Below are 26097 nucleotides of genomic sequence, written 5' to 3' on the forward strand. Positions count from 1 at the left end.
CTGCTAACCTTGCCATGCTACTTTGTCTAGTGTCTTGCAAACGGGTTTCTGATACACGCTCACTAGATCTAGCGGACCGGCATTTTTCTCCAGAAGGTGTTACTTTTCTGGTCACCAGACACACTAAATGTAACACCACTTCTATCACTTATCCTGTTTTTCCTGATAATCCTAAACTATGTGTGGTACAATGTATCCGGGATTATGAGGTAAGTACTGCAGAATTGTTGATTGCTCTGCAGAAACCTTTTCGCCCAGTGACCCCAGCTACCTTGGCAAGATGGGTGCGCTAGCTCATGGGCGAAGCAGGTATTGATGTTTCAAGGTTTGGTGCTCACTCTGCTCGTGGAGCTATGACTTCTAAAGCTTTTTCTGTTGGAGTCAGTTTATTGGACATTATGAATGCAGCTGACTGGTCTTCTGATTCTACGTTTAAATCTTTTTATTATAAGTCTATTGTGAATATTGCATCTGTTGTGGTGGCACAGCTTTAAACAAGCATATTTGGAGCCTCCGGTCCTGACAAAGAATTCAAAATTTGCGAACATACGTGACAAGAATTTTCAATTCTATTAAGGACACGGAGGCGAGAATTATCCCACCCATGATTCTGTACTGTGATTTATGCTCTGCATTGTTTATGTATTATACTGTATATATATGCTGTTTTTTACCCTTCCCTTTATGATAAGTCTCTCTTGGAGGAGTACGGTATTACAACTCTGTCTTTACATTTCAGGTTCAGATCTCAAATAGAGTTTGCGGATTTCACCTTTGGACAAGTCTTCATGGTCTCTGCAGGATGACACTGTTTCAGTTGAAGCTCGCTTCAAGTCTACTGTTTGCTGCCCGTTGGCCTACTGATTTTCGTTCTGGGGACTTGGTTTTTCTTTCAAGTTGGTTAACAGATATCGGACTTTGTTTATTGGACTTAACTGTTTATTTTATCACAAAGAAAGAGGATGTAGTATTCTCTTGTGCTCCTTATATAGGGGTCTACTCTATGGTTGTCATGTGGTACCCAGGAGTGTTTATGGGTATTGTAGTGTTTATTTGTTTTTTCTTTATCTGATTGGCTGCTGAGAATTTTCAGTAAAGAAAATGAGAAGCATAATCCTCGCCTCCGTGTCCTTAATCGGATTGAAAATTCTTGTCATGTATGTTCGGAAATTTTGAATTGTACACATTTGCATTTCTTTGGAGAAGCAGACACTCTGGTAAGAATGCTTCTTTCCTTTTAGCTGTCTGCCTCTCCCTCCGAAATGCAGCACAGGAGACCAACTCTCTTCCACTTCAGCTAAGGTATCACAATTGTGGGAATTAACTTTTGTCTTTTAGTGGTGAGGCTAAAATTACAGACAAATGCCATCCCTTAAGAGATCAATCATGACAACAGATGTTAGCCCTACTGTACAGTCAGTGAAAATTACGGATGGTTGGTCACCCTATTCCCCAGTGCACAAACCTGCATTCAAATCAGTGACCCTCCATTTACACATTCACATAGATGAATTGATCGCATTTAAGCCAGTTAGCTTTCCTACTAGATTGATGTTTTTTTTTTTTTTTGCATTTTCATATAGCATGAAGTCAATCCGAAGGTATTGGAGCGCTTTAGACGAGCACCAGTTATACAACACAAAGACACATAAAAAAAAAATTCAAGGCAGAGGGAGATTACGTGATTCGCCCAGGAACGCAGGTGGTTGAGCCAACGCCGAGACTCAATCCTGGCTCCCCAGTTCTAAAGTGACAGCTCTGGCCATAACGCCACACCCTCTGAATCTCCCCAAGATTACTTTAATTTGCATTTATTTTTTATTTAAGGCGTGTGCGTTATATCTTATAAGCAGTTCCATATAAGTGAAAGGCTAACAAAATATTTAGACTACTTTGTTTTTAGCTTAGACTGTGACCACGCCCACCCAGTCACTAACTCAAACAAAATGTTATTAGGAACACAGTTCCCATACTTTTTTTATGCATTTTGACCGCTGATTAAATGTGAAACTCGTTTTCACTTATATATCAACTAAATGTCACAGCAAATGTCTTCAAAGCGTTCGCTTTGCGAACACACAGACTGAACAACAACACTTCCTATTTCTGGACTCACTCGATACTACAGCAGGTTCAGGCATGCGCACTTCGGAATCAAACTGACGGAAAGGTAGAAGCGCAAGGAAATGAAAGAAGGGCAAAACCGTAAACCAAGTGAACGTCAAATAACAGGATGACGCGTTTGCTGGCGTATCTCCCGGGTGCATATGGCAGCAATTTCGAATTCACAAAGCTAATAAAAAACAAGTATAAAGAGGGTTCAAATCGGTTTTATAAAGTCAATGTTTTGCTTAATGTCGCCAGAAATTATAGAAGGTATATGTGTGCTAGTGTTCTTGTTTGGCGAGGATAGACATTACGAATATAGTGTATTATTGTATAGCTTCGGAATAATAATACTTTTCATGAACTTTAATTCTATGTCAGGACCGGAGGCTCCGATTATGATTCTCATTTCTTTACTAGAAATTTGCTCAGCAGCCAATCATATTACAATAAATAAAACTAAAACTACAATACCCATGAACCCACTGGGTACGACGTAATAACCATAGAGTATGTTCGTATAAAAGGTCAGCAAGAGAATACCACATCCTCTTTCTTTGCTGCTCCGCAGCCAGTTAAGTGCATTTATCTTTATATTCTAAGATATTTCTCTGTTTTTATCATAGCGACTGTTGTTTTTACTGTTCTTCTACTTAGCGTTGCATTGTTTGCATTCTTTAGCGCTGTGCGCGTATCGTTGCTATATTTACTCGTGTTTTCCCTCATTTTGTTGCCGGTGTGTCACCGCTGCAGGGAGCGCGTGTCTGCCTCCCCGGTTCGGGCGCTGTGCGCCCGCGCCTCATTATTAGTGGAGCGGGAGAAAAACGGGGCTGAAAGGCTACGCGCGTGTTGCGTAGTTCTTTCCTTCTTGAAATTCAGGCGGTCGTTACCGCGCATACGTGGCGGCCATGTTCCTTGTTGGTAAACACTGTTTTCCTCAGGAATTCAGCGCGAGAGCAGCTCTTCCTTTGCTCATGCCCACAGCCTGTTTTTTCTTGCCCCTATTGACTTCCTACTGCATATTGACTCAGTTGGCGCTGTATAATTTTGCATAGGCATTGCCTAGAGTGGCTTTTAATAATTGGCAAGCCCTCCCTCCACATTTAAATATTTAAATATTTCAGGTTATTTTTACCTGTTTTGTTTAGTCTTGCCTACGGGGTTCTGCCGCTCCCCCTTTATTGTGCTTTGGCATACCAGATTTCCTGTTGTTATTACTTCCTCTTGTGGGCTTTATTTACGCCAGGTTCTGCCATGGCTGAATATTTTGAGGAAGATGATTACTATTATTATTATGAGGATGAGGGCGCCTCTGGCTCTATGGAGCAGGATTTAGTAGAGGCTCTTGACTTGGGTGTACAAACGTCTGTGAATAAAGCGCTGGTTCGCGCTATTAAACCATTGAAGCGTCATTTATCTCAATATGCAGTGCAGCAGGGTTGGCTGCCTACGTCCTCTAAATCTTCAAAATCATCACAGTCCTCCAGGTCATCTAAATCTTCCAAACTGTCTAATCCACACAGGTCTGATTTTGTAAAGCTGGCTAAGGCCCTCTCTTCAGAGCATTCCTATGGTCAACCTCCCAAGGAGCCTTCATCCCCTCCAGCTCATCAAACAGATGATGACGGTACCTCTCCTTCTTCTTCCTCGGACCATGGGGTCACTTCTCCTCCTCCTCATAAGAGGGCTCGGAAGGAGCATTTTGTTGATGTGCCGTCGCATCCCCAAGTTCTTACGTTTGAGCCATCAGACATCATACATCCCAATTCTTCTTCTTGGCTCCCGTCTCCGGGAGTGGCGGAGTACGTCCAGACACACATTCGTCAACCTTTTGACAAGGATGTGCGTACCCGTCTCCGATCTGAGTGTCCACGGCCTGATTTGGCAGATAAATTAGCGGACACTCCTGAGGTGGATCCCACTATGGTGACATATCTTAAAAAATATGCCAAGGACCCAAAAAGGGGCATTGATAGAGCATGGCGTTCTTGTCAAGATAAGTTATTGGATTTACTGGGACCTCTCACCAAAATTTTGGATTTAGGTTATCGGGCCAAGGAGTCTTCCTCTGCCATTGACCCAGATGACCTGATTGGTTGGGCTCAAAGAGCTATTTGTCAATTGGGTAATGCCAATTGTGCCATGTCTTCTGAACGCAGACGTTCTATATTATTGAAGTTGGACCCAAAATTAGCTGAACTCTCTTCATCTGAATCCGGTCCTTTGGCACAGGGATTATTGTTTGGCCAGTCTTTCCTTAAAGAACTCACTAAATTTGTGGCCACTTTAAGTGGTCTTGATAAGGCTCAAGCTTCTTTTCGACGGGCTTTTCGCCCGGTTTTTGGAAGGGCCGGACGATATAGGGGACGATCGTTCGGCCGCGGTTATAACCAGTCTAACCAGCGTGGTTTCCAGTCCCACCGTGGAGGAGGTCAAGACCCCAACTACTCCAACAACAAGCCTTCCTTCTACCCTTCCCGTAGAGGTCGACACCAATTCCGGAAAGGACGTGCCGGCGGTAATCAAGGAGGACATCACGATTCCTCCGCATCAGGTGAGTTTGATCTCTGCTTCGGAGGTCATGTTGGGGGGCAGAATTCAGTTTTTTCTTCCCAATTGGCTGTTGATCTCCAGCGATGCATGGGTGCTGGAGACGGTCAAGGGTTTCAGAATAGAGTTTTTCAGTTACCCAAGTCAACCTTTCCCTCCTTCTCCCTTGGTTTTTTCCCTTCACGATCAGGCGATTATTTCCACAGAAATAGACTCCCTTCTGAGAAAAGGGGCGGTTGTTCGGTCTTCCCCTCATCCTCAGGGTTTTTCCAGCCACGTCTTTCTAGTTCAGAAAAAAGGAGGCGGTTCCAGGTTAGTTCTCAACCTGAAAGAGTTCAATGGCTGGATTGTCTATCGCCACTTCAAGATGGAGGGCATCCATCTTTTGAGGGATCTTCTTCAGGAAGGGGACCGGATGGTTTGTCTCGATCTGAAGGATGCGTATTTGTCGATTCCCATTTACGGTCCTCATCGCCGGTTTCTCCAATTCCAATAGCAGGGTGTCTGGTACGAGTTCAGGGTTCTCCCGTTCGGCCTCTCGTCAGCACCCTGGTGCTTCACGAAGCTTCTGAGGCCTGTGGTGGAGTCCCTGCGATCTCGAGGAGTTCACCTGATAATTTATCTGGACGACATTCTTATCATGGCTCACTGTCCACGTCTGTTAATGCTCCATTTGGAATGGGCAATAGATCTATTACAGTCACTCGGATTTCTAGTGAATCCTCAGAGGTCTATTTTCCGCCCTTCGCAGTCGATAGAATTTCTGGGTTTTCTGATCAATTCCCTCTCTTGCCAACTGTTCTTGCCTCTTCAGAAGATCAGGACGATCAAACGGGAGTTGAGATTAATTTTACACAAACAGCTTGTGTCATTGAGGTCTATAGCTCGGATTGTCGGTCTGTTAGCTTCTTCAATTCAGGCCATCTTCCCGGGTCCCCTCCATTATCGGGCACTTCAGCGACTCAAAATCCGGCATCTCCAGAAAGGCCTCCGATACTCAGATCAGATTCCTCTTTTAGAGGACGCGAGGTGGGAGATGTTGTGGTGGTTGGAACACATGGAGTCCTGGAATGGCAGAGCCCTATTCGGAGTGTCCCCGGAGGTGGTGATCGAATCTGACGCCAGTCGGTGGGGTTGGGGAGCCCGTTGCGGTCCAATGTCCACGGGAGGCCGGTGGTCTTCGGAGGAATTATCTCTCCATATCAATTGTCTGGAGCTTCTGGCGGGGTCGTTTGCGATCCGTTGTCTGTCTCCACGCATGACGAATTGTTGCATTCTCCTGCGCATGGACAATGTCTCAGCGGTTCGATATGTCAACAAGTTAGGGGGGGACACGTTCCAAGATTCTGGCAGAGATTGCCAAAGACTTTTGGCACTTCTGTCTTCAGAGAAACATCACGGTGATTGCGGAGTACCTGCCGGGCCACAGAAATCTAGTAGCCGACTGGAATTCTCTGCATCTTCGGGATTTCAGCGACTGGAGACTTCACCCTCGGGTGTTCAGATCCCTGTCTCGAATGTGGGGCCCCTGCCAGATCGATCTTTTTGCCTCTCGCCTCAACACTCAACTTCCTCGGTTTTTCAGTTGGCGTCCGGATCCGGAGGCTCTAGCCACGGATGCATTTCTCCAGACATGGCCGTCTCTTCTGTGTTATGCCTTTCCCCCGTTTGTCATGATATCCAGGGTTCTGGCACGCATGAAATTCTATCAGACGGAGTTGATTCTGATCACCCCTCTCTGGAGGGCTCAGGCTTGGTTCCCTGTTCTCCTGCAGCTGTCTTGTGCAGTGCCAGTTCTTCTACCCCAATTGTGGAATCTGTTATTGGATCCGCTCAACAATCCTCATCCTCTAATAGAGTCGGGTCAAGTCTTTCTGGTGGCATGGCGGGTTTCGGGGATCGCTGGCAGATCTCAGGCCTTTCACGAGACGCTTCCAGATTTATCAACGAAGCTTGGTCTCCCAACACACACAAACGTTATGCCGCAGCATGGAAACGTTGATGTGATTGGTGCACTCAACGGGAAGTGGATCCCTCTTCAGCAGATGTCACTTTGATTGTAAATCAAAGCTTCTATTGCCTCCTCAGGTCTTGCAGATCGGACTGTCAACAATTTTCGTTCTGCCATCTCTGCGGGGCATATTCCTATTAATAGTAAATCTGCAGGTGAACATCCTTTGGTTTCCAAATTACTCAGGGGTATCAGATTGGTTAAACCTCCTTGTCCAAAATGTGTTGCTTTATGGGATGTGTCTATTGTCTTACGTTTTTTGGAGGCTTGGCCCTCCAACGACTCTTTATCCCGCAAGCAATTATCTGCAAAGTTAACTATGCTGTTATGTCTAGTCTCTTGCAAACGTGTTTCTGATGTTCGCGCGCTAGATCTTGCAGGTCGTACTTTTTCTCCTGAAGGAGTTACTTTTTCCATTTCCAGACGTACTAAGTGTAATACTGCCTCAGTCACTTACCCAAGTTTTCCCAATAATCCAAAACTCTGTGTAGTGCAATGTATTAAGGATTATGAGGTAAGTACTGCTCAATTTCGACAAGATATGCATGGTCAATTGTTGATTGCGTCGCAAAAACCCTTTCGCCCTGTGACCCCGGCTACTTTAGCTAGATGGGTCAGATGGCTCATGGGTGAAGCAGGTATTGATGTTACAACATTTGGTGCACATTCAACTCATGGAGCAATGGCTTCCAAGGCCTTTTGTATGGGTGTGACCTTAATAGATATTATGAAAGCAGCTGATTGGTCAACTGACTCTATGTTTAAAACTTTTTATTATAAACCTATTCTGGATATTGCTTCTGTTGTGGTGGCTCAGCTTTGAACAAGCATAATCGGAGCCTCCGGTCCTGACATAGAATTCAAAATTTGCGAACACACGTGACAAGAATTTTCAATTCTATTAAGGACACGGAGGCGAGGATTATCCCACCCATTTTTTCTGTCATGTAATTTTGCACATGTATCTTTGCATATGGTAATTTTCAATTATATATTTCTTGTGTATTGTTATGATATATTTGGATGAATTCCTTGTTTTTCTCTTCCCTCCTCAAGTATCTATACCTTTTTTCTTTCATTTCGGAATGGTATATTATGACTTTATATCTTTTTCAGGTTCTGATCCGAAGTGAGTTGCGCTCCTCTATTTTTTCTTGGATTATCTTTTGGATACCTGCTGGTTCCGGTTTTGAGATGTCGATTCAAGCATCAAGTCAGCTGTTCCAACCTGTTGGTCTCCGGTTGCAGTGATCGAGCTCCGATTGTTTCTTCCAAGCTCTTTCTAGTTGTTGCATTATTTTCTTCTTCTGACTGCTCTAACTACCAAAGAAAGAGGATGTGGTATTCTCTTGCTGACCTTTTATACGAACATACTCTATGGTTATTACGTCGTACCCAGTGGGTTCATGGGTATTGTAGTTTTAGTTTTATTTATTGTAATATGATTGGCTACTGAGCAAATTTCTAGTAAAGAAATGAGAAGCATAATCCTCGCCTCCGTGTCCTTAATAGAATTGAAAATTCTTGTCACGTATGTTCGCAAATTTTGAATTGTACCGTTCAGTCTTTTTCTGCTTTCTATGCCTCTTGTTCGGAGGTCATGTGGAACGTCAAAATAACACTCGGTTGACCCAGATGGGTGCCCAAATTTCAGCACTACGGGAAACATGTCTCTGGGAAACGTCAGACATGCTAGTCTCATTTCTATTTCGCATATTTAGGTCACTTGCCTGTGAAAGCTTCCTTGTACATTTAGGGCCAGGAATCTGCAAAGGCGGCAGCCATCTTGAAAGAATTGTATTAATTTATTTATCCTATTTATTTAATTGCATTTTTAAATAGCACAAACTTTACCAAAATGTGTCAGAAGTCTTCCCAATAGGACTCAGTACGTTACATGAGAAGAATGTCACATATTTACACGATATGAAACATTAACGCCGGTAATGTGATAATTCTAATATTCACAATTAAAAAATTAACTTAATTGCAACTGAAATAGTTAGGATGAGAATTGTATTATACAAAAACAGTATCCTATTTAGAAAAAAACTTTGTCAAACGCGGCTGCTGGTGAGATCGTTTGTCCTACATCAGTTTCCATATATTTGGCTGTGCTTCCGCGCGGGTGAGTTCTCGCGAGATTCTCTCCGGGATTTCCCTCCGGCTGCGGTTTCTCTCTGCTGGAGTCCCGGAGACAGCGGCCTTGCCGGTGCCTGGAGGGTGGGAAAACAGCAGGGGGGCCCCGGGCAGGAAAAGGGGAAGTCGCTGCATCCTACAACTACGTCCTCCTCGTCATTAACAGGCCGCAAAGGCACGCCATCTCAGTGCTGTCACATACCTTCCCTAGAGGGTGTGACCTGGGCAGGGCCAACGAGGACTTCCTTAGAAAGAGGAGCGGCAGCTATTTAGGAAGAGGACACACTGCAACTTGGGGGACATGACGTGACTAGGAGGGTGGGCTGCAGGCCATAGAATTTATTGGGGGTGAGTGGAATGGGACAAGCAGAGCATGAGCAGGGTTTCCACAGGTAGCCTTTTCTGGTAAGGTCAGATGCAGTAGACTGCAGGAGTGCCTTGAAAGGGACACATTAGGCTTTGGTCCAAGAAAGATTACGATTGGTACGGGTGTGGTGCCAGATGGGCCTAGAAGGGGCTAGATTAGGGGTATAGGAGGCAGCAGGAGGACACCAAGGGCAAGGTATAGCGAGAGCGCAGTAGGAGGCCCGTTCTGGGTGACAGCAAGGGGTCATTTGGAGGGAGAGGGCCTGAGGATAACATACGTGTGATTCTAGGGTGTAAGAGGTAAGGCACAGGGCTTCAGGTGGCGAGAGCAAGCAGAAAAACTGCCTTTTGAGGAGGAACCTAAAGTGTTTACAAAGGTACGCTGCAAGGAGATCACGAGACGTGCTGCCCTTTTAAAGGCAACGCGAATTCTATGCAAGTGATGTCATTCGAGTAAGACGCGCAGTGAAATTCAAGTGCTTTGCTAACTGCAGGCCTGAGACATTTTCAAGGCGCACATGTTGCAGAAATACTAATAAAGGCCTCTTGGTATCTTGGGTAAAGAAGCACCAGGGATGACAAGGGAATCTGCCCTCTATAACTCTTGAATTGGGGGACCGCCCCAGTAAGAAGAATTAGCTGATTTTGTTGGGAAGAAAAGATCTTCGAGGAGCTTGGTGTAGGCGGTCCGCGCCTGCCTCTCCACCTTAATGATGCCGGCCAAACGGAAGCCTATGCTGCCCGCTCTCAATATTGTCCCGACCATCGCAGAGGGGCCGACACCTACCACTGATGGTTCCACCGAGTAAGTGTCTTTTACTTGTCAGCAGACAACGTCTTCGGGTTGTGTGATCTTTGCAAGAGGTCTATAGAATGCATATGGGCGTCTAAATCCCAACAAAAGCCAAGTGTTGTCCTCTGTTGCTCACATAGTCTTTCAAAATCCTTCACCGCTTCCACCCCTCCAAAGCTACCCACTTACATTGCACTTGTATTTGTTTCTTGTTTTGAAAGACCCCATGATCCGCCTCTGATTTATGAGGATTGCAGTGTCTGTGAAGAGTGTTGCAATTTGTGAGGTCAGTGACACCTTTTTTCTGTTCCTCAAAATGTAAGCTCGTGTTCTTTGAACCATGTCATCGTACATATATATGCATTTTTTTTTACTGTGCTTTCAGCATGTGACCTTTGCCAACTTGTGTGCATAAGCTGAAGGAGGCTGGACCTTGATGGCGAATTTTTAAATCCCTCGTTTCAGTTTTGACCTTGCCCGTGTTTTGCCAGCTCAGTTTCACGCCTGCAAAAGGGTATTTTGTATTTTACAGTGGGAACTTCAAGTGTCTCACAGGATGTTGCCAACTTCTGTTTTAGTGGGTCAGGAGTGGTCTGAGAAGAAGCAGAACGGCTTATTCTTGTACAAAAGTCTTAAATAATCCCATGGCTAGACAACACATGTTTCTGAATAGTTCACGACTTTGCATGCTTCTCAGACATTCAACCTTGTCTTAGACCCCCCCCCCCCCACACACACACACACACTTTCGGAACAGCTGGTGGTGGTCTTTACAAACGTTGACACTTTTGCCCATGACAAGACTTGATGCTCCTTTGGATATTGCATTAACAGGATACTTTTGTGTCACATAATGTAGTTTGTAAAAAGTGTAACAAAATTAGTCTCCAAATACGTTCATCCCTTGTCAACAGGAAGATTTGTTTTCCCTTGTTTTCTTCACCGTGTATAGTACTTTACTATGCCAGTCAGTAGTGAAGCCTCACAGAAGATCATGCATGTCACAGTCGTGAGTCATTCACTGACCAGCAGTCCTATTGTGTTGTTCTGTTGAAAGTGCCAACATCCAAGGAGTATTGCTGAGACAGTCTCAAAACTAGCTGGCTGTGATAATTCAAGGAGCGCTTTGGTAGTAAAGAATTCTTGAAATGTGGTTGGGTGACGTTCGGCATTGGCGAATTGTTGACCGTGAGCCTTCAAGCATCTTTATGTAAACTGGCATTTAACTATTGGTACATTTAGATGCATGATTTAATGCTTTAGAATCTTTATTTGCTTTCTACATGAAATAGCACCCTCAGAACTTCAGTCGCATTGGCACTAACTGTTATTTGGTTTTATCGTTTGAGAACTTCAAACATAGCTCAGCCGTTGCCACACGCACTGAATATGTTGTAAAGTTGCATCAAGACTCTACTATCTCCAGCTCAAAATTTACTTTTTTTGTTTGTTTTTTTGGACCGTGCAGATCCCCTTGCATGCATACTGTTTAGCAAAAAGTAGAAGAGACCTGAATGATGTACCAAAGTGATGTTTTCTGAACACCTACTTGCTCACAAAACCCTTGTAGTCAAAAACGATATGCCCTGAATATTTGACATTTGTTTGCAAACTAACTACCCGACTATTTTGTAAATCAGTAACCTAATCTACGTTATTGGCATTCTGTTTGTACTTTAGGTGACAGGTACGTTCTCGTTTGTGTTTTTGAAATTCAAGCATTTATTTAATCTTCTATGGATAACTCTGAATATAGCATGCAAACAGTCTTTGAGTAATCTTGAGTTCCACATTGTACACAATGGTGAGCGATCCCAAAGGTGGTGGTAAGATGGTGGGTTATCCCGGTGAACCCTTTCCCCACAAAATGGACAATTCATCCCAAGCAGCATGTAAAATCAGTCCAGAGTGCAAATGTATCTTACTGCAAAGAGATTAACATTTCTGAAGAGAAAATGAACTCTGCATTTGGATATAAAATTAACAGATTTCTATAAATCATCTGTTACTGTCCACACACAACCAGTGGCATATACTGTGTAGCTTTCTTGTACGTTGTGAGTTGCAAACAAGCTTCCATTCGTGCACTTAAAACATCCCTGATTATCTTTGTGTCACAGAGGGAGCTGGAAGTAGTAGTAAATTGTGCTCCAGTAGTAGCAAAGGATCTAATGTGCGTGAATGGATTAAATCAGTGGCAGTAAAACAGACACCCGGATCCTGAGACTGGGGATTCTTTAAAAAACACAGCTGCCAGTGCTTGGTGCCCATGTATTTCACAGGCCAGTAGCCCCCTGGCAGATGGGGTAAAAATAGTGGCGTTTTAGCTGTTCAGTACTTTTGCCTTCAGTTGCACCTTTACGGCATTGTGAGGTTTGCGGTGACTGAGGTCAAATGTACAATTCTAACTCCATTGCTCAAGTATTTGGGCAAGTGCAACTTTCCTCAAAGTCCAGAAGCTTTACTTTCTATTTTACCTTCAGGCCTGTAGCATTGTGGGAAAATTAAACAATTCCACAGATATTTTAAGAAAGGGTTAAAATGCTATTTTGCATTGACCGAATTGCTGCTCTGAGGCATACAGCTCAAGGCAAAAAAAAACTAGGATTTCCTTTTAATCAGGAATTAGTACATTTTTCCAGCTTATCGCTTATGCTACATCCTGCATCTCAGTTTTACATATCCTATATCTGTGGTTTACTCTGACGTTAACTCTGTGTTGAAGAGATCCTCGCCACTGTATGTCTGAACACATGCACATCAAGAGTGTAGAATGGTTGCAGATAAACGAATAAGCTGAGATCATACCAGCACCTTTATTCCCATCGAGTGCTCTCAAATGAAGTTTTATACCTTGTTTCACACCTTTGGGTTTGAATGGTAGTAAGTAAATTAAAAATGACGCACTAAGAGCCCATACCTGATCGCTGCTTCCCATGGGCCTTTCGGAGACTGTTGATAGAAATTATTTTCCTTTGGGAGTTCTTGGAAATGCCATTGATCCTGCAGTGACTGGCTCCATCCTTATTCATTTGGTTCTCAGTAGCCGCCATATCAAACACTCAAATGAATCACTGAGGCTTTTCCACAGTCTTTTCCTTATCCCTCCACGGCTGCTTCTATTTTCTTTCCAACCAAAAACCCTTTTTTTGCATAATCTCCTTCTACACTTTAAAAAACACTAGTTTCTTTTTAAGTGTGATGACTTTTTTTTCCTAGCTACTGTCCCAACTGCTCTCTCTATGGATGAGTTGAACTGAATCTCAAAAGCATCCTATGGGACGATAACAGAGTGGGGTGTGTGGACCATCAGTTTACTTACCACTCTGACTCTTGATCATTCTGTGCATGCTCCAAGCTATGGAGATCTAATTCATTTATAAAGATTCAGCAGTTAATATGGGGAATAAGAACTATTGTGTTAGAATTCGTACAGAAGGTTTAGTAGGCCAATGCAGGATTAAAGCAGTGTTTTGAAGAGATTCATCACTTGTGCTTTTGTTTGGGACAAATAAACAACTCGTAAACTGGACCCCCCAATAGTTGGTAATTCTCAGTAGCATGGCATCAGTAAAAACCTTCAAACTACTCTCTCACCCTCTACAGAGCGAATCTAGTGGATCTGCAGAAGAAACTAGAGGAATTGGAGCTGGACGAGCAACAGAAGAAGCGATTGGAAGCTTTCTTGACCCAGAAAGCCAAAGTTGGGGAACTGAAGGATGACGACTTCGACAGGATCTGTGAGTTAGGTGCAGGAAATGGTGGTGTGGTCACCAAAGTGCGGCACAGGCCTTCAGGGCTCATCATGGCACGGAAGGTAAGCTAGTACTAGTTAAATATGGTGTGTATTCTAATGTGCCATAGAAATGTTTTTCAGATGGGTTCTTCGTTGTGTGCACTGCAAGGCCCCCTTATCTCTTAATGTTTAGTATGTTATCTGAAGTACGTTGTAAGGATGCGCTCTTCGATCCATTGGTATGATGTGTTTTGAGGAGGCTCGTTACTGGAACTCATTAGTGTCCTCTTTGTAAAATAAAACATTTCTAGTTTTACTGTTTTTGGTGATTTAAATTGTAGCCCAACCTGACTTTAGATTTAAATGTTCTCCTGGTTTGGTTTCCCCTACAAAGCAAAGATGAAGTTGTTTGGGCTTACTTTGTTTACGTTTGTATTTTTGAAATGTATAGTGTGAGCTTGATATTTGGGTACCATTGTTACAGTTCGTAAGCATTTGATTGGTAAACTATGTAATGATTTACAGGTCAGCTTCCTACAATAAGCATTTCTATGCATGCAGTTCTCCATAATATGTAGTGTGCTCAGTCGGAGCTTGTTTTCTCTATGAAAAATCAGAGCACATACATGCATACAAGGGGTGATTTGGTCGAAAGGATCATGATTGCTTTCCTAAAGACCTGCAAAAAAAGGGCAGGTTTAGTGTCCAAGAAAAGTTGAGTTGATAACAAGCATGGGAATCTTTGGAAACAGAAAATGGATGCTCTCTAACTTTATATGCAGATGTGGACTCCGTCTCTTGGTTGTATTAAGTACCCACTCCTAGAGGAGCAGTAGTGAGCTGATGTCTTGGTTAACTGGAGTACAACGTATTCTCCAAATTTGTTTTGGAGTTGGCCAGTAAATTCCTACCACCGGGTTTAGGTTGGGTATGACACAAGTGAAAATATTCAGAGTTGAGGTTTACGAAAGAACCCACTTTAACTGTTGTGTGAGTCTCTGCTCATCAAAGTTGTGGAGATTTTTCAGATTCTGAAATTCGAGTAGTGACCAAAGGCTATGGTGTGAAGTGTATACAGCATTGAGCAGTTTGTGGCTTGTAATTTATTCTAAGCTCACATCTTCAAGTCTACTCCAGTGATAACCTGTGATGTTAGCCTGTCTTCTCGCAAGAAGGCCAGGACCCGTAGAAAGGTTTAGGTTTCTTCTGGGTTGCTTTTGTCAGAAAGGACATTTCAGTAGCTTCCTTACTAGTATGTAACGGGTAGATCCAGAGGGGTACCTGGGTTATGTGCAGATGTGATTGACACAGAGGTCTCTTACATGGCCTAATGTTCTCTCTCCATGTGGGATAAGCGTAACCATTCAAACGTGAGTCGGGGACACCTGTGGCCAGAGTCGTACAATGTTGTAGAAAGTGACCATATTTACAAATATGTGAAGCCCATCAGCAGAGGGAATAAACCGCAACCAGGGTATTTTAAATCCTGTGTTCTTGTTGAATGTAGACAAAGTGGACATGAATATGGTTTGATCTTAACAACTCTTGAAGCTGCAAGACCACTTCATTTCTAAAAGTACATTTTAGTCTAGAGTCGGACCCAATGTGAGTGTTGGGTAGTCTGATATTTTTGGACGGGTCTTAGTCAAAAAGAATATATAACTGGCTATTATAGTGGAACCCCCCACACCCCCTCCCATCTCAACCATGTGTGATGGGCTATATATGCTTTTAACTTAAATGGCTCTATGGTGAATGATCATAATTTCTGAAACATTCTCAGTAAAACCTTAAATTACCCTTGTGGTAAAGAAGTAATTGTTTTCTTATCGCCCCCCCGTCACTCCAGAATATATTGCATTCCTGTTGTTAATGTCCACGTGACAAATTCTATTGGATCTTCTAAAAAGCCACGCAGTGAGATATTGCAATTGGAATTTGAGCCTGTAAAAATAAAGAACGTAATCTGACCCCCAAAATATAAAACTGAAACATATCTCCATGTAAAAGGCAATACGCAACTAAAGATGGTGATGCGTGTTAACTGAGGACTGTACTTTACTAAGAGAACTGCTGTATGTGTGGGTAAGCATGTATAAAGCTAAGTTATGTTGCTGTGATAGGACTAGAAAAAACCTAGCGATCTACATTAATGCACAGGAAACTGACTGATCGTTTCAGCAATTGAAGATAGATACCATACCAACAGCTCTGTTTTCTACTTTAACTGATTTTTAGAGCTAAATACAGACAGAAAACCTTCTGTTTTCCTGTATTTATTTTTAAATTTCGGCGAAAAAGTTAATGGGTCTTTTTTAATGATTCTAAATGCTACCAGTCATAACTGCCAGGCCAATAGCTGTGCGGGCTGACAGGTCAGGTAGTTAAACAAGAGAAAGTTTCCTAATGAGGTTTAAACAGCTCTAGGTGTGCAGAAGCTTGAAACCGTTTCCATAAAATGGAATCGGTGTAACTGTGGTAGTAAACGTTTTCCTCTTACCGGCCTGTGGTGGTCATTGTCGCTCCAGCGTGCTGCTCTCATGTTAACCTGTCCCGTCTGCACCAGCACTCTTGCTGCTGGTTGCTTTCTAGTTGATCCTTTCATGTTTTTGGACGTGTGATTCAAAGATCTTTGTTTTTCTCCCTCTGAATACTTGTCGATTCCTGAGAGTGAAACAGTTAAACTGTAAACCACCTTCAAACAACTGTTTTTTTTAAGAACATTTCCTTCTAGTTTGTTTGCATCAGTTCTGTGACATGCAGGACATGTTTACTTTGTGTTCAGGTCAGAACATCACGGTGTACAGTGTGCCTGAATGTTTGTTTTTGGAATGTGGTAAATACAGCTGTCCTTTAAAATAAAGAATGTTGCATGCAATCAGCATGAGCAAAAGACAGCCCGCTTGTCACAACAACCAGAAGTGTCCATTCTTGGCACTATTTCAGTAGTTGGCTAACCCCAGTCATGTTGATGTTTGTGTCCATGTTCCACTATCCACTTATCCAAGGTATGCTTATACTCTTGCCACAATGACCTCTCTACCTTTCATCTTCCCAGTTGATTCATTTGGAGATTAAGCCAGCCATCAGGAATCAGATTATTCGGGAACTGCAAGTGCTGCATGAGTGCAACTCTCCGTACATTGTGGGCTTCTACGGTGCCTTCTACAGCGATGGGGAGATTAGCATTTGTATGGAGCACATGGTGAGTCTGAGCAGTGTTCACGCGGTGTCTCTTGGGGTGGAATGGAGAGGCCAATGTTCATATATATTACAGCCAATACCAGATACTTTAGCTCCCTTCACACACTTGTGGGGGTGAAGGGGGGGGGGGGGGGGGGGGGTTACTGCAGCAGTTGTCCAATATTCAAGATGCTGGGGAAATTCACGTTGCCAACATGACACCAGACCGTTTTTGTCTCGCCTAAAGCATTGGTAATTGCCCTGTTCTGGCTACTTGATCTGTTTTCTTTTTTCAGGCATGGTGAAATTGCCCCCTACTTACTTTTTTGTTTTGTTTTCAGACCCACCACATTCCTGCGTTTTACCATCACTCGGATTCTATACCAGTATCTCATGCTGTTTCTCCCCAGGATTGCTCTTTTGCTTTCAAATCTATCTCTCCTTGATAAGTCCATTGTGCTAATGTAAAACGTGCAACATTGTAATTCTGATTGGGAACAAAATGTTTGCTTTTTTACCTTGCTCATTTTACCTGAGATGTTTAAAGCGTTGGGAAAGGAGAACTCATTCCTCTCCAATATCAATGTGTGAGACATTTGTGCCTAGGTAGATGCAAGCCGAAAAATATATATAAAATCTGTGTGTGTATATATGTATATTTAAGGCGTTCTTGCCATCTCAAGTGGCCATGTGGTGGTATGTTTTGTTCCTTAGATCTTGCAATTCTGCACTCCGCTCTAGTCAGTACATTTTTGCTTTGTGTTTAGGTCTCGAAGTCGGAGAGAGGGATTTGGACTCGAGTTTTCAGGATTGTCTTCTTTCTTCTCTCTATTTAGGATGGTGGATCTTTGGATCAAGTACTGAAAGAAGCCAGGCGGATCCCAGAAGAGATACTGGGAAAAGTCAGTATTGCGGTGAGTGTCCAATGACTGCAACACAGGAATGAAAGACTCACATTGTAGCCAAGAACTTTCTAAAAGTCTGTGGCAAGATTAGAGTGTTGGTGATGCACACTGGTCCGCACACCTTACATTGCTGTCTGTTCCTCAAACAAAGCTACCAGGATTTTATGAAAGATTGATGTATTTGGTGAAGTGTCCAGGTAGAGTAATGTCACTTTTGCATTTGGCATGATCTCTAACTTTGCAGTCAATGATTTGCATGTTTTAAGTGTCTAGAAGTTAAATTGATGAAGCTGGTGTTATTGGTAGTCCAGGGAGGAAGTAGAAGCCAATCAACAGTGTTGTCCTAATAGAACCAGAAAGATGTGTTGCTGACCACTAATTTTCATGCACGACTGGAAGTTAACCCCTTGAGTGCCCATGACGAGATGGTCTCGTCATGAGCCCCGCCCGCTAATGAAACGCCCTGCACAGGGCGTGGAAAGGGCGGGGCACTCAAGGAGTTAGAATGTTTCGATTGTTTATTTATGTGAGACTAGATCTCATTGACTACAGATTTCCCCCTGCACCAATACGGTGCATCCCTTTAGTGTCTTTTGGACTTGTGCTCCAGCAATGCTAAGTCTGTTCTCTTATATATGGAAAAAAATAATGCCTCGGGACTAATAATGTAACATAAATTTTGGCGAAGAGATAGATAAATATATGTTCAGTTGTTTTGTCATATGTAAGTATTGTAAATATTGTATATGTCTGTATATATATGTCTAAAAACAAAAGATTTTCATGAAAGTGTGCAGACAAAGTGGGGTTTAAAATAAATATACTTACACCTACACTATTGAACAGTCAAATATATATTTTTTTTAAAATATATTTTTTGTTCTCATTGGAATCGCCGTTGACTTGGCCATAAAATAAAGCAACAAAGGTTGTGTTGGTGAAAAAATTACTCTAGGGAAGAGATAATTTATCTATCTCTTCGCCAAAATTTATGTTACATTATTAGTCCCGAGGCATTATTTTTTTCCATATATCGTTTATATACCCAGATGCCGGAGGGTTATTGATTTGGGTTCCCCCCCTTTTTTTGAAGAAGTCTGTTCTCTTAATCAGTTTTATGCAATGATTAGGCTTTTTTCCGGTCTCTCACTTGTCCTTTCTTCTCAGGTACTCCGCGGTTTGGCATACCTAAGAGAAAAACATCAGATCATGCACAGAGGTGAGTCTTGCTTAAAATGAACTGAAAACCTTTGCAGCGGCATACTTTAGCCCTTCCTGCTTCTTTCTGACTCTAGGACAACAAATGTTTCCTTATGATACTCTAGAGTACTCCTGTCCTTGATTTGCTTCTTCTGCATTAGTCATCCTGGCCGAAGGTAGTACTAATGCCCTGATTCACTTCCCAGAGTACATCACGGATCAGAGATGCACTCGAGGACTCCTGTTTACCTCCACTGCTAAAACATTCTTGTATCCCCTCCTGTGCCAGCCCATAGTGGTGTAGGTGTTTATTCCCTCTGATAAAACCCTATTGGAAATTTTTTTCAACCACCTGACATGCATGGCTTTTCTGGACTTCTCTTTTCAGATGTAAAGCCTTCCAACATCCTAGTGAACTCCAGAGGAGAAATTAAGTTGTGTGATTTTGGAGTGAGCGGGCAACTCATAGACTCCATGGCCAATTCTTTTGTGGGCACGAGGTCCTACATGTCGGTAAGTGTCTCGTTTTTGTACTTATGGGGCACTTGAGGTGGCACAAAGCAGTTGTAACTGCTATATTGAGTTGCAAGCTCACCAAACTCGAAAAGAGAAACCTTAATCACCGAAACAAATTACTTTTCATGAATAAGGAATTTCTTAAAAGTAAAGAGAAGTTTATTTCAACTTGCAGCAGATTTAACAATAAACATCTGACTTTTCCATGCAAAATGCAGGCGTCTAACTTAAAAAGGGCATCTTACTGATGGGGGAATCAAAAAGCAGTTAAATATATTGCAATGCAGATGTGTTGCTCTTAATACACAAACCAAAGCAGATGTATGAGGTAGAGGTGAAGTTTAGTCTGATTCATTTGTGTGATCCTCCCTGATTGAGGTTAACAAATGGATTTCACTGACCTTGTATTCCTCTGTGCTAGGTTGGACATGCTATAGGGTAAGTGCAGTGTACTCCAATGTGTCCATCCGGTGCGTTGACAATGTAATATGCACCAGAGCCTGTGCACATTATGAGCGTTGCAACAGATTTAATTTCATTTTTTCCCTCCAAAAGCAGTTGGGCACCAAAGATGAACTTTGTGTCTTCTGACGATCCCTTATGTGTCATGCATTAAACTTATTGCCCTGGTTGAACTGGCTATATATTCCTTTTCTCCTTCACTACTAGTATGGTATAAAGGGAGAACATTCCAGTGTTTCGTCACCAGAATATTTTGTGTAAACAGGGCCCCTTTACTGGAATGGGAAATGTATTTTGTGTGGATCTCTATCTCCCAGTGTTTCACTTTAATAGTTCTTCAGGCCTGTAGATTTACTTTTTTTCGTATTGATTTAGTGAACCTTCATATAGGATGTTTTATCCAAATGTGATGGCTCCAGTATAAGGCAGGTTGTTTAGCTCCTTCACTGTCTGTTGTGCTTGTCTGCATTTGAAGGAATAATAACTTCACTCACCGGGTGAAATGTCTTTTAACTGTAATTTTAAATAATCAAAGGTTACATGGGCAGAACTGAAGAGTGGTGTACCAATATTTTATTGAAATTCCTGAGCACTGAGTAGACTTGTATCTCCCCTTTGTAAACTGCATGTGTGTGCCCTCAGATTCTGTGAATAATATTCAGTCCTGGTGAGAGATCATCAATTAAAGTAGTACATGTTGTCATTCTGCTTTTCTGATTCACGCTCTCCCCTATTTTGCAGGCCCGAAATATTAATTTTCACTTTCTCATTCTTATTTCTATTTGCATTTAATTTCTGTCATCCCTGCAGAAATTTGAAAAGCAGCCTTTTTCTGGCAAATGCTGTGCAGTTTATTTTAATTCGCTCTCTCCACCTTTATTTCAGCCAGAACGGTTACAGGGTACACATTATTCAGTGCAGTCCGATATCTGGAGTATGGGTCTGTCACTAGTAGAACTTTCAATTGGCAGATACCCCATCCCGCCACCTGATGCCAAGGAACTTGAAGCAATATTTGGTCGACCGATGGTGGATGGAGCACAGGGTGAATCCCACAGCATCTCCCCTAGGCCGAGACCCCCAGGACGCCCCATCAGCAGTGAGTATGTTACTTTACCGTGATGCTAAATTATGGATGGTCATATATTGTCCTGACCAGTGATCTCCAGATGTCTGTAATGCATTTTAATTAATTACCCTTCTACCTCAAATGAGTCAAGCGCACAGCTAATGCTTTCATTTTCCTATGCAGTTTAAGCCTTCTTAGGAAAGTTGCTTTCAGTGTCTGTGGTTGGCGGGTGACAGCATCACTTTATTTCGGCCTCAATACGTCCTCCAGATTTATTTCAAAATGTTGAGAGAATAGACAGCCCACATGGTAAGGCAGTTACCTGTTCAAATGCTGCTATAGATCTTAACTTTATCTCCCTCTTAACTTTATCTCCCTCTGTCCACCCTGCTGTGTTAAGCAGTCCGAACACTCTGATCTAACCTGGCCAGTATTGCTTCTCATGTGCCAGTAAATTGAACTAGTTCCAAACGCTGGAAAAGATGTCCTTTTCTCTTGGCACCCGTAACCTACAAAATGTTATCTGGTCTTTCAGTTCTATTCCATCCTCTCAGACTGTTGGCTCTAGAGCTCATGGCTTCCTCTACAAGATCAACAGTTCTGCAGGAAAGGCTTTGAAGGGGAATACTACAGTAAACAAGCATTTACAATGCAATGGTCTCGGCATTGGTAAAGTTAGAGCTATTGGCATTGCTCATGACATTATTTTTGTTTATCTTTTTGTTTTTAAAACATTTAAAGAAACAGCATTGTCACGAGCAATGCCAATAGCTGTAACTTTAACAATGCCGAGACCGTTGCATTGTAAATGCTTGTTTTCTTACCTTTCAGAAGCATGGAGCGCGATGGCAGGCAGAGAGAGGGTTATGCAAGTGTTCTGCACTCACTGGCCTGGCAGGTTGCTGGCAGTGCATATACCAACCCTCCCCCCACCTGTGTGGCAGCCCAGGCACACACACAGCTGCCCCCAAGTACTTCACAGGTCTTTAAAAGACCATTCGCTTGTTAATGGGGCTTTGTTGGTTTTTCACCCCTTCTAGAGCCCCTGCATCGCCATTCTGACTATTGCTGGAAGAATTAGCACGTTACACATTACCAAGCCCTGTCAGCTGAAACCCAGAGGAATCGGGTTTTTGCTTGCAGGAATCGGGAGGCGGGAGACTTGCCTTGAAATCGGTAGTCTCCCGCCTGAATCGGGAGGGTTGGCATGTCTGGGGTAGGGTCTGAGGAGAGCAGAGACGCACACTTACAGAGAGGCCAGGTAGCGCAGCAGAGAGGCCCTGTGTCTGAGCCGGGAGGGCCTGGCACTCAGTGATGGCGCAGACATGGCCTCCGGCTCATGCAAGATCTGAGCTCGCGCCTGGTTGGGGGAGGGGGTCTGCCCCGAAGTGAGGCGCTCTAAGTGGAACACGCAGGCCTCACAAGCACTGAATTCTCCGTGCGACGTGTGTATCGCTCTAATCTTTCCACACTCATTTACTTTGCCATTCTTCTTCCGATTTGTCACCCCTCATGCCTCCCTCCGGTACCTCCACCCCCATCGGAGAATTGGAGCGGTCACTCTGCACTGGCTTTTGTACGGAGCCCCTGTTTCCCCTGTGAAGTGTGTGTTTGGGTGAGTCAGAAAGCATGCTTGCTAGTGGAATGGCAGGGGATGGAGTTCGACATTTGGATTGGTAAATAAAACAATTTAAAAATATTTTAGCAAGAAAGCTCATGTAAAAAACAGCAGGATGGAAGGGCAACAGACCAGAGGAGCGAATGGGGGAGCGGGTAGGGCAAGGAGGGAAAAAACATCAGAAAAGGGAGAGAGCAATACAGGTGCCAGGGTGGCATGCACACCTGGAGAGAAAAATACAGGGTGCGGGGAAGGAGAGCAAAACATGGAGGGCACGGGGGACACACACAAGAGAACGAGCAACATGTAAAAGTGACAGCAACATGGGGGGTGGGGCAGAAGCATATGGGGCAGGAACAACATGAATCACAGGGAAATTAGGGTGAAATGTACGGAAATGTACACATGAGAGGAACACTAAGTGAGAGGGTGGGCATTTGAGGGGAGCACATAGGGAGACAAGGAGAAAGCTGGAAAACACATGCACTCTCAAGCAGTACTTAAAAAAAGAAAAATAAATTGCTCCCTAAAAGTGAGTACGGGATGGATAGAAGGCAGACAATCAGGGAGATGGTAAAGAGACTATTCTCCAGAGGATGGTCATACAGAGGATGGACGAGCTGGGACGTGGAAAGCCACTGAATAAGAAGCAAACAATTGTATGTGAGTTCTTGTATAGCGCTCGACTTACCCTTGGGCATCTCGGAGAGTGACAATAATGCCAACCAATGGTACCCAATGGCCAAACTGTAGACTCCTGTAAGTCCACCCATAGACTGTTGATCCATTAAATATTTCTATTATATGTATGTTATTATCTTGAGGACACTGATACATTCTTACTAACTAAATTCTATCAGGCATTGTATCTCAATCTACAGAGCGCAGGAGGAACAGCTCATCTGCTGGGAATCATTACAAGCAGCATTAAGCGTACTGAGGAATTTCGTATCGTCATGTAAAAATATTGAGTTGCACAACTTTGCTATTTCAGTGCTTTTATTGCAAATGCAATATGTACACCTCTCTCACATATACAGTGACATGTCTGCGCTGTATAAAAACGCAAATCTTATTTTAAAAAGATTACATTCTCCTTAATGGCAAAGTCTGCTCCTGTTTCATCGCGATGTATCAACAGTTTTCAAACTCTGTGAGACAACTGTAGAATGGCGTAAATCGCTCTTAAATAATAAAACACCCAAGAACGTCAACTTTGCCCAGCAGATAAGCAGCTGCTCAGGCCGGTAAGTACTCAATGTAGTCAAATAATTTGCTCTTAGTGATAGGAAAACAGCATTTTAATTCATTGCACGGTAAAAATGGGGCTGTAGAGGGCGCTCGTGCCTTCCAGAACCTAGTGTGAGGCTGCTCTCTTTAACTTCAAACGCGTCGGAAACGATTTATGTACTGAGGGACATTTAATATTCGGAGGAACGAAATTTTCTGGTATGCAAAGGCGTCTCAGCAGATCTCTCGATTTTCTCAGGTCCATGCGCGCATATCTCATTCAGAACAGTTTTTCGGTGCACTCTGGGAATTGCAGTCCTATCATTACCTTATAAAATTAAGGCTACAATTGCAGAATGCACAGAGAACGGTCCTGTGGGGCCTGTCAAGGAGAGGAAGACAAATGAGCTCCTGCATATACCCCGGGGTCCGCCTTTCCCAAACAGCACTGGCCCGGTGTGAGCTACGAGAATGTCCCGATCTGGGCTGAGGAGAGGGTTTTAAAGGGTCGGGTGAATACGAACGGTTTTAGTTCCGAGCCCGGGAGGCAGCAGAGTTCGGGTGGGTGGGGGAGTGAGGGAGGAGCAGGGCAGGAGGTGATCTCATCGCAGCGGCTCGGAGGAAAGCGAGACTGCGTGCTGTTGGAGATCAAATACTCGGAATGTGTTTGCACAAAGCTCACCATCTGTAGAACGGTCCTGTGGGCCTGTCAAAGAGAGGAAGACAAATGACAGAAAGAGAGAGAGACAACTGCCTTTCTCCGAGGCGAAGCAGAAATGCCTCCGAGAAACGCAGCGGCATTTTCGGTTTGGGGGGCGTGTTTGTCTTTTCTCTCCTCCAGCCATTGGCTGGAGGAGAGAATGAGACTTTCTGCAAAAAACACGCCCCCTGATCCGAAAAGGACGGGGCATGATTGGAGTGACGGGACCTCTTCTCCAATGGCTGGCCAGCATTTACTAGGCCAGCCAATGGAGAACAGGGGAGAAGAGGGGCGGGTTCAAGTCCCTCTTCTCCCAAGTCATTATCTCTCGCGAGCGAGACTGCGCAAGCGCAGCCATCGCTAGCCAAGACCTAAAAATGTTACTCATTTGGGACAAAGAGCACTATATCATTTTCATCATTCTGGCATCCATCTGCATAATATTAATCCTTCAGATTGTCTTGGTGTGGAGTACTTTGAGGTAAATCTAGTCGCATGCATCCGAGCTAGATCCCTAAAAGCCTGTGTTTCCATCCGCACAGACTCATCAGAGTATGGATGAGAAGAACTGCCTGTGCATTCAAGTAACTCGTCCTCTAGCTGCTTAAAGCAACTAAACATCAGCAACTAGAATTTCTTGGTCTTGAAAAGAAACGTCTTTTCCAGGTTCGGGTGATTTAGATGGAACAATGTTCTACAAGAATGGGGAAAAAACAGCCTGTTCCTTTGTTCTTATTTTTCACATTGCAGTAGTCCAGGCTGTAAATGAGGCTTCATGTTCCATGGGAGGCTGATCTTTAGCTGTCTGGTAAGGCTTCATGTCATCACATAACGCTCTATGCACATACACCTTGCTGATAGCTGCACTGTTTTTGTGCACAGATGAGTACATATGTTTGATTGGTGATAATGCTCCATCCCGCACCAAGAGGCACCCTTTAACACTGCTCACATTAATCCCTCGATTATAGCCTATTCCTTTCAACCCTCCAGTGCAATAATTGGTGCTACTAAGCTTTCTTTGTTACTGGGGCTGAATTTCACTTATCAAACATTCTCTTCCTGTGCCTGGCTGGGCAGTGTCTCAATATGTAGGGTCAGGAGTGAACCGTACTGGTTCTACCTAAGCAGGATGTGTGGGGGCTGCAATGTACTGGAAAGTCCAAGTACTCAAGCAAGATATCCTATAGCAAGCTTGTACCATGGACATATGTATTAAAGCCCCCCTCGCCTGCCCATCCAACATATAAACATACTTAAATATTGGGGCTGTACTCCGGAGCCATGGGCCAAAAGAAACGACTATTGGCAGCATTTGTGACTGACCACACAAGACCGTAAGAAGGGCGGCATGTAATCAACCAGACTGTGAGCACATATTGTCAACTTTCTTGGTTATATAAATCGTGTGCTGGAGCCCAAGGATTTGAGAGAGAGTCTGTATTGAATTTGATAATTTCTTCCTGGTCTTTGCTTCACAACCAGTTTGATAAGAGACTCCTGATAAGGTCCC

The 26097-nt window shown here is 43.5% G+C and overlaps 1 protein-coding gene across 1 annotated transcript in view; it reads left to right on the forward strand.

The window, feature by feature from the left end:
- The first annotated feature begins 8799 nt into the window (after positions 1-8799).
- Positions 8800-26097, forward strand: part of MAP2K2 (mitogen-activated protein kinase kinase 2) — a 47542-nt gene continuing 30244 nt past the window's right edge. The window contains exons 1-7 of the mRNA XM_085639529.1: positions 8800-9977; positions 13572-13782; positions 16760-16906; positions 17721-17798; positions 18957-19008; positions 19378-19502; positions 20853-21066. Of these exons, the coding sequence (XP_085495655.1) occupies positions 9883-9977; positions 13572-13782; positions 16760-16906; positions 17721-17798; positions 18957-19008; positions 19378-19502; positions 20853-21066 (922 nt within the window). The 5' untranslated portion in view covers positions 8800-9882. The remainder of the gene's footprint in view (positions 9978-13571; positions 13783-16759; positions 16907-17720; positions 17799-18956; positions 19009-19377; positions 19503-20852; positions 21067-26097) is intronic.

The sequence above is a fragment of the Triturus cristatus genome, chromosome 12 (assembly GCF_964204655.1).
Source record: "Triturus cristatus chromosome 12, aTriCri1.1, whole genome shotgun sequence".
Classification (NCBI taxonomy): Eukaryota; Metazoa; Chordata; class Amphibia; order Caudata; family Salamandridae; genus Triturus; species Triturus cristatus.